The sequence below is a fragment of the Hypoxylon fragiforme genome, assembly GCF_022984875.1.
Source record: "Hypoxylon fragiforme strain CBS 206.31 chromosome Unknown GGS25scaffold_9, whole genome shotgun sequence".
Taxonomy (NCBI): Eukaryota; Fungi; Ascomycota; class Sordariomycetes; order Xylariales; family Hypoxylaceae; genus Hypoxylon; species Hypoxylon fragiforme.
The window spans coordinates 895,195-907,045 of NW_026054764.1; the positions used below are offsets into that span (position 1 = coordinate 895,195).

Below are 11,851 nucleotides of genomic sequence, written 5' to 3' on the forward strand. Positions count from 1 at the left end.
GCTCAATCACATAGTACCTAGTATACCTAGGGTACTAGGTACTATTAGGTAGGTACCTAGGTAATGTGCCATAACGAATACGGAGCACACCTACTCAATATGGCTTTTCTCTTTTCTATATACACGCCACCATCCATTGTTGCGAAGCTTTACATTCATACATCAGTATCGACTGCACAGCCTCAGTGCCTAGCACCCCGAGATTGCCTCAGAGCATACCTCCAGAAATATATTGCCTAACCCAAGGTTATCCACTCAAGCATCAAACTATTCAAATGGCCCGACGATTATATTCTCGCTGCTCTCTGTGCCCTACTCATGTATTGACTTCCCTTGATGGCAATTGCCTCCGGAACTGGCAGTCCATTGATAATCTTAATCGAAGTGCGGAGGCCAGTTGTGCCCTATGCAGCATATGCAGGCAATATCTCGCTATTTTCTTGTCTTTCGAAAAGCTTCATCGATTCAGCGGCAAAATCACGCTCTATGGCTACAAGTCTCACTGGGCATTAAATTGCGATGCCTTCCATGGTACCATCAACTTGCCCCTACTTGATTGACTTGATTCATGGTGGCATCATAAAGGTTATCAATTCCCAAGACATGCTTAGAACCGAAATATGTAATAATGAAGATGTCAGGTACTGTACGTTGAGCTATCGTTGGGGAGAGACTTCCCATTCTTGTGTTCTCGCCAAGCCTTTCGATACCACACTTGAGTTCACCCTCGACTCCATACCAGAGACATTTCAAGATGCAGTCAAAGTCACACGAGAGCTTGGGATTCGGTATCTCTGGATAGACGCTCTTTGTATTTTACAGCCAACTTTGGAAGACAGAACAGAGTGGCTAGATGAGGGATCCCGCATGGGAATCATTTACCAGAATGCTGTCTGTCCCATAGCTGCTACCACATCACTCTACGCCGACGAGGGGTTTCTGAAGAAGACTGGGCGAAGTATCTTTCCTGGAGAACCTGTGGTCATCTTCGGGATAGTGCCCCTAAAGCAATATTATATTCCCTTTAGCGTTCCTCGATTATACGATTGTATACACTGCTCTCCCCTCAACGCTCGGGGTTGGGTGGTACAAGAGAGAGCTCTCTCGACTAGAATTATCCACTTTACCGAGCAGGGCATATTTTAGGAGTGTGGCACTCTCAAAGCTCACAACCTTCACGGCGTCCTTCAAAGTCACGACGACTTCCCTTCACGTCGATCTAAGGAAACTCTGCTAAGCGTTACTCGCACGCGATGCCTTCGTCATCTTTGTCCCGTTGAGTGGTTTCACTTTACAAAGACGTACTCATATACCGAATTCACGAACCCTGAAGATAGGCTTCTCGCCATTTCTTCAGTTGCTAGAGCCGTGAAACCATACATAGGCGGACATGATTACATTGCTGGACTATGGACCAACGATATAATCCGTGGCCTGGCTTGGGAATGTTACCCAAAATCGGGACCTTTGCAAAAATTCAATTCCGGTATACCGTCATGGAGTTGGGCCTCGGCAGCAGGAGGCATAGATCTGGCTGTCCTTTCTATTAGGCTTTATAAATTCGATCTCGTCGAGGTGCTTGCAATATCAGCAACACCATTGTTGGAATCAAACCCTTACGGAGACTTGAAACACGGTTCTAACACACTATTTGGGCGACTTTCGTCTCAAATTCTTACTCGAATGGTTCATTGGGATCCTAATGGAGATGTGTCAGTTTATAAGAGTACGTTGAGTGCAGCCCTAGAGATATCATACACATAAGTTCACACTATTCAAAGATATGAACTTAATAAGAGGGGTGGGCTGTGAGCTCCCACAAACCCATTTCTTCTGGTTTCCTTGCCTCATATATACAAGCCAACCGCATTTCTACCAATACTTTTTGCTTAAATATACGAAGTATATAAGTCTACCTACTTTAGCCATGTAGGGTCCCAGCATCAGACACGTTGAATCGTCCAACCTGCCATGGATATGCTCCCCAAGTCCTACCGCCAATATATGCCCCTACCGGTTACAAAAGCATCTCATCCCTTCCTCTATGCTCTATGATAGGCGGAGAAGAGTAGGCTAGAACAAGGTAGGTAGGTATCTAATTGAACATTTTCCAACCAACGAACCGACAGACAAACGCCGACCTAGGTAATAAAACAACACTTGAGGGGAGATCTATATATAACACAATGTTAGATAAAACGGCTCGTCATATATCCTTGGTGCTCTGCTCTGCTCTCCAAGCCTTCCGCCCATTTTTGTACAAGTCTGTCTGCATCATCATGAAACCATGCGTATCGTATAGTTCCTATGCCTGCTCCGCCTTCTTTTTCTCTTCCTTGTCGTGTTCTTCTACTTCCGGTTCCGAGGTCGTGGTCTCGTCTGCTTCTGCTTTCGGCTCTTCCTCGCCCTTTTGCTCCGCCACCCCTTCTTCCCTTTCCTCATTCTCACTCTCAGCCTTCTTCTCATTCCCATCTTGCTCTGCCGCTACCTCCGTCGTAACTTCACTCTCTTGCTCTGCTGTCACCTCGACCGTGTTGTCACTCTCTTGTTCTTCCACCTCGGTCGTGCTCTCACTCTCTTGCTCCGTCGCGGCTTGTTCCTTTTCCTCGTTCTCATTCGCGGTTTGATCTGCCGCCACCTCCTCCGCCGTAACTTCACTCTCCTGGTCTGCCGCCACCTCCGTCGTGCTTTCCTCCTTTCCTTCCTTTACCTCTCCCTCCTTCTGGCTACTACTTGCCTCATCTCCGCCCTCGGCAGTCTTCGCCACTTCGCCTTCTTTTTCGCCGCTCTCCTCACCCTCCGTCGGCTCCCAATTGTAGTCCCTCATAACGTCTTCGTATTTCTTCAACAACGCCTCCAGCTCTTCCCCACTTTCCGCGTTATTCAGCATTTCAATCACTTCCGCCTGCTGCTTCTCACGCTCCTCCTTGGTCATACTCTCATCCACGCTCTCAGTCTCAGTCTCCACGAGCATGTTGTCCACGGGCTTGCTGTATTCCATATCCTCGAGGAGGTTTGTAAACTCTTCGTCTTCCTTTGATACATCTCTTGTTCCATGGATCTTTAGCTCTCTCACCTCATGTCGTTTCTGGCGCCACATCTTCTGTTAAAGGAGAAAGTCCACGTTAGCAAAATATACTTCTCTCTACACGTTAAAGCTAGAGGGAGGTTTTTTTTTTCCCGGGTCGGTGTAAGGATAGGTTAGGAAGATGGATACTGTATATATATCCATCTAACGTGAGGGGACTTACCAAATGCTTATCAACTTGGTCGGTCACCACCGTTTTTAGTTGCTTGTTACTTGATACTGTGCCTTCCTGCACATAAAGCGAAGCATCCAAGTCTTTGTAGAATCTGATCTTTTCCTTTCTTGGCCGCCCCGACAGGGATTTCCAGTTGTGTAGCTTGAACGACGAGCGAGCGTTGATTATTGCTTGCCTGACGTATTCTTGGAACTCGTCTTTGATGCCTTTTACTCTTTCCCCTTTTGTTTTCTTCTCAAGTATAGCATTCGTTATTCTTTCCTCTTCGTCAGCTTCTTCCCGTTCTACCTGTTCCTCCAATTCTCTTTGCCATTCTCTCTCCCATTCTTGTAGTTTATATTCATTTTGTTGTTCCGTCTCGGGCTCCGCCTTGCCCTTGCGGTCTGCCTTACGTTCCGCCCTACGTGTCGTTATTTTCCCACTGCTTTTGGCGCCGCCCGGGATGAACATAGGGACAGTATCGATATTATTATCTGTCGTAGTATTCATGGACGGATCTGAAGCCATGATACTCTTACCACCGTCTGCAGAGAAGCGCTTGCGGATTTGGATATTGATATAGCCATCGTTGAGTGGGCTCACTTGCTTGGTGCCATCGACAGATACGACGTCCATTTGCGCTGTCGGGCAAAAGACTAGCGCGTGTCCTGTACGAAGACTAACGATCTTACGGAAGAGCGAATTTCTCTTACCAGGGTCCTGTGTGTTGGCTCCAGCCAGGTGGCCCTTGAGTACTTCATACCAATTCGGGGAGAGGAAACGGTGAACAAAGGTTGCGTTAGCCAAATCAATGAGCTTGGGCGATAGTGTAGGTTCCTGGGTAGCCACTAATACGCGAGTGCCGGTGTGTCTCTGTTGGCGAATGATCGAAACAAGCTCATTTGTAAGGGTACGTGCTTCTCCGGTTTGCGTAAGAAACTAGCCACGATTAGTTTTTCTATACTTTACCTCTCACGTCTTCATGATGTTCATTCCAACTAATAGGGTCTACTTACCTTGTGAGCTTCGTCCATTGCCACTATATGTCCGCATTTACTCCGATTCTCGAGGAATATTGAAAGACAAATTGAAAACAACGTGCAGGCCTCATCAGAGCTAACGAATGGGTCACTCAGATCGACTATAGTCAGCGAGCCTGGCTCAAACGACCATATGTTTTCTGTAGACTTTGCCGGGCGAGGAGACTTTGTCAACGGTGAGGGCGCGATGAAGCTATCCAGGAGCTGAAGGCGAAGATTCAGAGGCATCTCTTGTCCCTGTAGCCAAGATGTTTTATCAATACGCTTGCGGAAATGAGAGTATGTGAATTCCCCCCCCTCCATTGCGATCTCACGGATGATGTTCATTATAATTTCCATATACAGTGGGGGCTTGTCGGCTGTTGGGTCGACGGCCATGAGCTTTAAGATTCTCGATACATCCAGTTGGTGTTCATCAAGATACAGAGGCATGACCTTTGGCCGTGGGCTACCAGGTGGTAAGCCTGGTAGGTTGCTGTACTTTTCCTTCATGGCCCAGATGTTGGATGGTGAAACAAGGATGTTAACAGGGATGCCCGACGAGCATAGGTAAGCCGCTTCGCATACCTGGGTCGAGGTACGGCTGGAGTAATTGTCGTAGTGCATTACCATTCCAGATAAGGGGTGGGGAAGAGCGCCGGCAGTGTTGCCAGTGGCGAGAGCATTCTCCAATAGACAGCAAAGCGTATGACTTTTCCCTGCTCCTTGGGAACCGCAAATAAAGGCGGACCAAGGCATGTTGACATTGCCTATAACGAGGTCATCGTCACTTAGAGCCTCGCCAGAATCCTGGCGTGCACCGATCAGCCCGTACTGGGGAATTAGGTCCACCGCCTCTTCCCCGAAGGTTGACTGCATAAATTTATCGACGGCTCCAGTGAACATAGGGGTATTTTTGAAATTTTGAGCCACCTGTTGGCGATACCGTTCAGGGTTTTCTGGGGCATAGTGACTTGGTTCTTCCATAAAAGATTTCAGATGGGAAAACCTGGATGGTTTGGCGTCTATAGTCTCATCAGGAGACGTAGAATCCTTCTTGGCTTCATCGACCTTTGAGGATGAAGTTACAAAGCTCCATATATGTCTGGTGAGCAGCCTTTGGTGATAAATTGCCCGTGATCTATTGGCAATCCTCAAATTTGAGGACCACATTCGGGGTAACATTTTGGATAAGGAATTGCTGTAATATCGGGACTGGCGTTGCAAAGGGGACCAACTCTTATCGACCCAGCCAAGTAGACGCTACCTCCTAATAACTGATGGTTACGAGTGTGAGTACGTTTTTGAAGCCATTGAAAGAGTTAAAAATGATTTTTCAAGAGGGGTGATATGGATGGCTAGTAGGTAATACTACCTCCGGAGTATACCACGTTGGACGAATCCGAATAAATAAATTAGTGAAATAATGAAATTGAATATGAGGGTGAAGTGTATAAAAAGTTGAATTTTTCATATCATCGAATTCTTTTTTTTTTGCTGTGGAGACTGTAACTACCATGCTGTGGCTTGCAAATTGACAGGGGTTAAAAATAAGGTTGCGGCCGTGCAAGTGGAGATATGCATGCGTAGTCTACCTATATAATGCATATATACACATATCCAGTGTATTACATATGTACTATATTCCTGGATACATGGCAAACTGTAAGCTGTAAACTGTAAACTGTACATCTTAGTGACAACTCTTTTTTCCCTATTTACCAAGTTGCTTTACATTCTGTGCTCATAGCTAGTCCTTAATGAGGCATTATGTCAAGATGTCTGGCACTTGTAAGTAAAAGCTACTGTGTAAATGCTCATATATAGGGATCGGATCACATCTATGCAGATTTGCTCTACCTTATCAGGCACTCACTCTCCCTTATAAACGAGATGAGTTTCCTTTCTCCGCGATAGATTTTACAGGAACTACTACAGCTGTGGGCATCTTCGCCAGATTCTTATCTCACGGCGTTGATCAGATAAGTACAAATCAGAAGCATGGCCGAAAAGTAATATCGTTGACTATAACTCTATTATTCCGAAGTTGGAGTGATTAAGGAAGTGATTAAGATGTTGTTTTCACTCAAGAAGAGAGATATATTACATAGGTATGTATAGGCGTATATGGAAGTATCTTTATGGTGGAGTGATTCCCCCTTAATACACAAAAGAACGACTTGCTTGCTTACTACCTGGTAGGTACAGACACAGTTATCTTACAGAGGAATCGAGTACGTACCAAACAGTCCGTAAATATTTCACGTGACTACGCGGGCGTAATTCACCCCTATTTATTTTGAAGTCGCGTATCATATATCGAGTCGCGTCCTAGCCTGTCACTCTATGGTTTCTAAATCTCTAATGTCTAATCCCTTCTTCGTGATAAGTCAACATACTTTTTGGTTATATCATATTACCTGGAGGTCGTAATCAGGGGTAGCAGAGTCATCAGCACCAATACTCACACTTTACATTCTCCCCTTAGAGTTTGCCCATCTCATCATGGCCAAATCCCGCTTTCAGTGGGAGAAGTCACTGGATGGTTTCTGGAGCAGGGACATTGACGAATGCGAGTTGTTCTATCGATCCTGTTCCAGGAAAGATAACAATTGTTACCCCGTTACTGCTTGTGCATCCTTCATCATCAACGCTGAGACGTCCAAAAGCAATGAAAATGATAGCCAAATAGAACAGCACGTTGAAGACGCCTTTCACAAGGCCTGGATGAATCTCAACTACAATCACCCAAGTTTACGTTCCCTAGTTCAACATGTCGAGGATAGCGGCCAACCAAAGAGGGTGTATTCAACCTTCCAGGACAAGAACGACGAGAAACGTTGGTTGAACGAGACCTTCCATGTCGTCAATGTTGATGTTGACCTAACACAATGGTTCAACATGAACTCACCAACCTTCGAGATATCCACCGTTTTTCTTGTCAGGTCCAGGCAAGGAGACACGTCTGACTGTAGCGTCTTCCTACGATGTCCGCATGATATAACTGACGGCATTGGCGTTTTACAGCTACTTGACCAACTTTTCACCGAAGCTGCTCTTTCTTACACACAAGGATCCAAGTATACCTTGCCAGAATGGGGCAATGAGCACTTGAACCTTTCCCCTTGTCTACGGGTTGCCGCCGCCATTCCAGAGACCTTCTCCGAGTCCGATATCAGCCGTTTCGAGGATATCCAGGCTCAAAACAGGACCGCATACAACCATCCTAGTTTTCTTAGTCTCCCCCCAAGCTCTAAAACTGCCACTCTAACACATGGCACGAGGCAGCGCCTCCCGCTTCTAATACCCAGGGAGGTGACTGCGCAGATCCTCCAGAACAGCAAGGCCATCGCCCCCGGCGTCAACGTGACCCACGTTTTCATGTCCGCGCTAGCCATCGCTCTTGCTGAGTTACAGCCGCGCCAGGAGGAGCCCTACCCCGTCCGCTACGCCAACCACAGCATGATGAACCTGCGGCCGTACTGCCGCGACCCCTACCCCGGCCCCGCGCACGCCGCTGCCGCGTACCACACCATATCCGCGCAAGCGCTCAGCATCGACTTGATTGTGTCTGGCACGGATAACGTAGACCAGGGCGAGGCAAACCAGCTACCGCAGATCGCAACTAGCGTGCGGGGCTTCTACCACACCGCCCGCCCGACCTCCTCCTCCTCCTCCGACCAGGTCGTCCACTCCCCGCTAACCTTCCAGGCCTTCACGCCGCCGTCCGGCACGGACCCCCATCTCGTTTCGGAACCCTCCTGTTGCCCGGTCGCGCTCTCCTCGATCGGCAACGTGTCGTCGATAGTGGACGCCCACCACGGCCCATTCCAGCTCACGAGGGTCTGGGCCGCGAGCGAGCCGATCGGGGCGGGCGTCGCGGTGTTCCTGGGCACTTGGGATGGGCGGATTGAGCTCTCGGGTGTGTTTGATACGCGGTATCATGATGGCGGGTACATCGAAGGTTTCTTGGAGCGGATCGTGAAGTGTGTTTGTCGAGGCTTGGGTATTGGTGAGCTTCCCGCTCGAGAGTGAGTTACCTATATGATCTTTTGGATGTTGAGGGAATAGGGGGTGGAAATGGGAATATGAGTAATTTCGATGACTAAAATATGAATAGGAGTTAACCTAGTTGAATGTGTGGATAGTATGATTGGGCTTCAAAAAGGGGGAGGCTTTTTATGTCCATAATCAGCTTTGGGACACTGGACCCCTGTCTTTAATCCAGGAGACCTGGAATCTAACTACCGGTTAGGCAGGTATATTTTTTAGAGGGTAAATTGATCTAAATAGCTGGTTGTTATGTTTATAGTATGTCTAACGATAAGAAGTAGGATGGGCTTAGAAATATTCGTATTTGACAACTTACTTGGTAGATAGTTGATAAACTTTAGAAGTATTTCTTTTCGTAGTGACTATTCTCAGTAAGTAGGCTCTTCAGACCAGAAATACTAATGATGAGTTCTTCTAACGTAGCTAGAGACGGTACAAGGCATCACCTAGGTACTTACCTACCTAGTAGGTAGGTAGGTAGGTAGGCAATTTTTACGCATCCTTAGAGCAAGCGGGCCCAAGATTGTAAGCATTCACATGTCACAGTTGTTACTAAATAAGTCAAGTTTTCAATTTTCTATATGCGCCTGTAGGTACTCCCCAAACTCCAACTACTGTCCCTCCATCAAAATCTCAATTTCTAAAAGTCCCCTGTAGCCCCTTAACTCCAGCTCCCATATGAGTACCTAAAACCTCGACCACCCGTCCACCCGAGCTCAAGGAAAGCCTACCTATCCACCTAGGTACCTAGGTTAGGCACTTCCGAGCAAACCCTCACCGTCCATCTAACCGAAGACCTCCTTGTTTTTGGGGTCACAGGTGTGCTCTTCGCCCTTGGCAGCGAGCCACATGTTGCATTCCTCGCACTGGTAAATGGTGCTTTTTGACTCCTCCTCCTTCTTATCCTCTTCCTCTTTCTTGGAGTCGTCGTCTGTCTTGTAAGGAGGAGGGCTCTGGTCCTCCTCCTTCTTCACCTCCTCGTCTTTCTTGGGCTCGGAGCGTAGAGACATCATGGCTATGCTTTGCCTGTCAAGTTCTAGGACCGAAAGAGCGAAATAAGATAGCTGTTGGAAGCTCTCTGGTAATCTTGGAAGATTTGGTGTTTTTTGTTGCTCTCTCGAGGAGTAGCCGATATAATAAGTAAGGTTTGTTGCGGCGTAGTATCCGCCGTGTATCAAAGTGAAGAAAGTGAAATCCTTTCGGATGTTATCGAGTATATCAGAACCTTGGCAGGTTTGAGAATCTTTCGTTGTTTTGGTTGTATTATGGTTGGCGTAGTGTTGATGCCCAAAACTGGTGGGAAGGGCTTCTTTAAATATTGTCGTAGACTGATGGTTCCACAACATAGCTCGATGAGGTAGCCATTCGGCGAACCGTGAGACATGACCGGTTCTTGTCATGCCATAACTCATCTCTAAATTGGAGATGAGTGTATTCGGTTGGGATGGCACTGGAAATGTACGAACCGATTCAGGGGTAGTCCTCAGGTGGAAAATGCGATTATGACTTATGGCTTTCTCTTATATTGTGAAAGTTGGTCCGAACCCTGGTTGGGGCTCATGGTGATGCTCTAGCTATCCCCGTCATATTTCTAAGTAAGCTCGTGTCTAGTTCACGTCTTTCGAGGGTGAGTACTTGACCACCGTTGGCTCCTCTCATCATTCTGTGCCAAGCCGAGGGGCCTTGGGTCATGTATATTTAACATTAGGCGCTATATGTCGTGAGAACTGGGGGAAATGAAAAGAGTTGGGCTTGTCAGAATACACCTGGACATTAAGAATGTTTGGAAGACAGGTTTAAGCCCCTGACTACTATGTCATGGCGACAGGTAGAAACACCAGGTCTTATGCCTGTATTATGGGGGCATGTGGCCATAAGCGTAGATGAGGATTGAAGACTTAGGTAGAGTTGGATACAACATGTATTATTGAGTAGCAACCGGCCACCCACCAGTCACTTGTCTGTGCATATGGAAAGGGCTTCGGCCCCCTTCGAGTACGTGCCTGTTGTCCCCTTTACACGTCTAGTTCTTAACACTAGCTGGGTTATCTCTGCCTAAAACCACAGGAAACTATGCTCACAAGATCCTCCCCTTATATTCATTCAACCAACACTACCTTAGACTCTTCAGTATCCCTGATTGAGAAGCGTCTTGCTCGCCACTGCGTAAAATCGAGAGCTCCCCGAAAGGACGCTCACTACCTAGTCACCAACGTAGTTGTGTATAATGTGACGGGCTGAGTTATTTTTCCATCCTTAACTATCTTTCTCGCCATCAGAGATACGCCCCCTTATTATGGGATCGCTTGCAGTACTAGTCCACATATTATCGAACACTGTATATATACCTGCCATAAATTCTGCCAAGTTTAGGGCATCATACTTATACCTCCCTCGATGATTCTCGTCTACCTACGTATGATCTCTCCTTTTTATGACCCACAGCACAGACGGCGCAGAGCAGCAGCAGTGTATCAGAACCCATTCCCTAGCGGGCTTTTAAAACAGAAAAAAAGTAAAAAAAAAAAAATGAGAGGAAAAAAAGCCATCATAGTATCATAAACCCGCCGTGAAAACGCCAGAGATGCATACGGCACGGTACCTAATCCACCCCCAACCCCTATCCCCTTTATGTCTTCCATGCTGTACCTAGTACCTGCCTATCTTCACCAACCCCAAATCCCCATATCACCTCCCCTCCCCATCCGCACCACCACCCGGCCGTCTCGCCGTCATCCCACCCACCCTCTCCGCCCTCTCCAACTTCTCCAGCTCCTTCTTGATCTCCTCTGGGTCGCGCTGCGGGATACCCCACCACTCCCTGTGGAACGCCTCCTGCTCGATCTTCCTCCTCTCCTTCGCCTCTCTTTCCTTGGCGCGCTGCTGGCGCTGGGCGAACCACTGCTCGCGCGCGCGGTCGTGCTCCTCGGGCGTCGAGTGCGCGAGCATGCAGCTGTTCATGCGGTGCGAGAGGTCGCGGCAGGCGAAGGGGATCGTGAAGGTGCGCGTGCGGGCGCAGTCTGCGAAGGCTGTTTTATTCTCCCCAATGAACGTTAGTGTTTGCGCTGAGTTGCAGTGGGGAAGGGGAGGGAAGGACAGCGGGCAACGAACCTTTAATCTCATCCGCACACGAGCTCCGCACGCGCGCATTGAACACCTCCCGGACCTGGGCCTCCTGGCTCGCCGACAGTGGTATCGGGTTGCGCGAGGGCACACCTAGTCCACCTCCTTCCGCCCCCCTCTCATTATTGTCTCTCCTGCTATTACTACTACTACTGCTACCGCCGGCCGGGGGTATCGGAGATTGTTGAGCCGCCATCGTGGCCATGGGTTTTAGATTTTCACCCACTTATTACAAGTCGGCGAAATAAGGGACAATGTGTTGTTGATTTCTTTTACTGCTTTCTTGGTTACTATAATATCTCCATGTGATGTAATATTATGAGCGTGGGGTTCGTTCGCATGTATGATCGTTGGAAAGTTCATTAGTTGGTTGTTGGTGGGATGGGACGTTTGAGATCACCGCACCGTCCATCG

The 11,851-nt window shown here is 47.8% G+C and overlaps 5 protein-coding genes across 5 annotated transcripts; 2 read left to right on the top strand and 3 right to left on the bottom strand.

Moving 5' to 3' along the window:
* Positions 1-634: 634 nt before the first annotated feature.
* On the top strand, positions 635-1,146 carry GGS25DRAFT_525288 (uncharacterized protein; the record flags this gene model as incomplete). The annotated part of the gene is made up of 2 exons (XM_049264752.1): positions 635-646; positions 700-1,146. 2 exons carry the CDS (start codon positions 635-637, stop codon positions 1,144-1,146), a joined length of 459 nt encoding a protein of 152 aa, XP_049112911.1.
* A 1,159-nt stretch (positions 1,147-2,305) lies between these two features.
* On the bottom strand, positions 2,306-5,446 carry GGS25DRAFT_525289 (uncharacterized protein; the record flags this gene model as incomplete). The annotated part of the gene is made up of 3 exons (XM_049264753.1): positions 2,306-3,103; positions 3,252-4,181; positions 4,259-5,446. The coding sequence occupies 3 exons, from the start codon at positions 5,444-5,446 to the stop codon at positions 2,306-2,308; spliced, it is 2,916 nt and encodes a 971-aa protein (XP_049112912.1).
* Positions 5,447-5,931: 485 nt separating this feature from the next.
* Positions 5,932-8,623, top strand: GGS25DRAFT_506540 (uncharacterized protein). The gene is made up of 3 exons (XM_049262320.1): positions 5,932-6,372; positions 6,464-6,495; positions 6,750-8,623. The coding sequence occupies exons 1-3, from the start codon at positions 6,335-6,337 to the stop codon at positions 8,294-8,296; spliced, it is 1,617 nt and encodes a 538-aa protein (XP_049112913.1). The 5' UTR covers positions 5,932-6,334; the 3' UTR covers positions 8,297-8,623.
* Positions 8,624-9,099: 476 nt separating this feature from the next.
* On the bottom strand, positions 9,100-9,726 carry GGS25DRAFT_525291 (uncharacterized protein; the record flags this gene model as incomplete). The annotated part of the gene is made up of 1 exon (XM_049264754.1): positions 9,100-9,726. One exon carries the CDS (start codon positions 9,724-9,726, stop codon positions 9,100-9,102), a length of 627 nt encoding a protein of 208 aa, XP_049112914.1.
* Positions 9,727-11,002: 1,276 nt separating this feature from the next.
* Positions 11,003-11,633, bottom strand: GGS25DRAFT_525292 (cytochrome c oxidase biogenesis protein Cmc1 like-domain-containing protein; the record flags this gene model as incomplete). Its single annotated transcript, XM_049264755.1, has 2 exons — positions 11,003-11,343; positions 11,426-11,633. The coding sequence occupies 2 exons, from the start codon at positions 11,631-11,633 to the stop codon at positions 11,003-11,005; spliced, it is 549 nt and encodes a 182-aa protein (XP_049112915.1).
* Between the last annotated feature and the right edge of the window lie 218 nt (positions 11,634-11,851).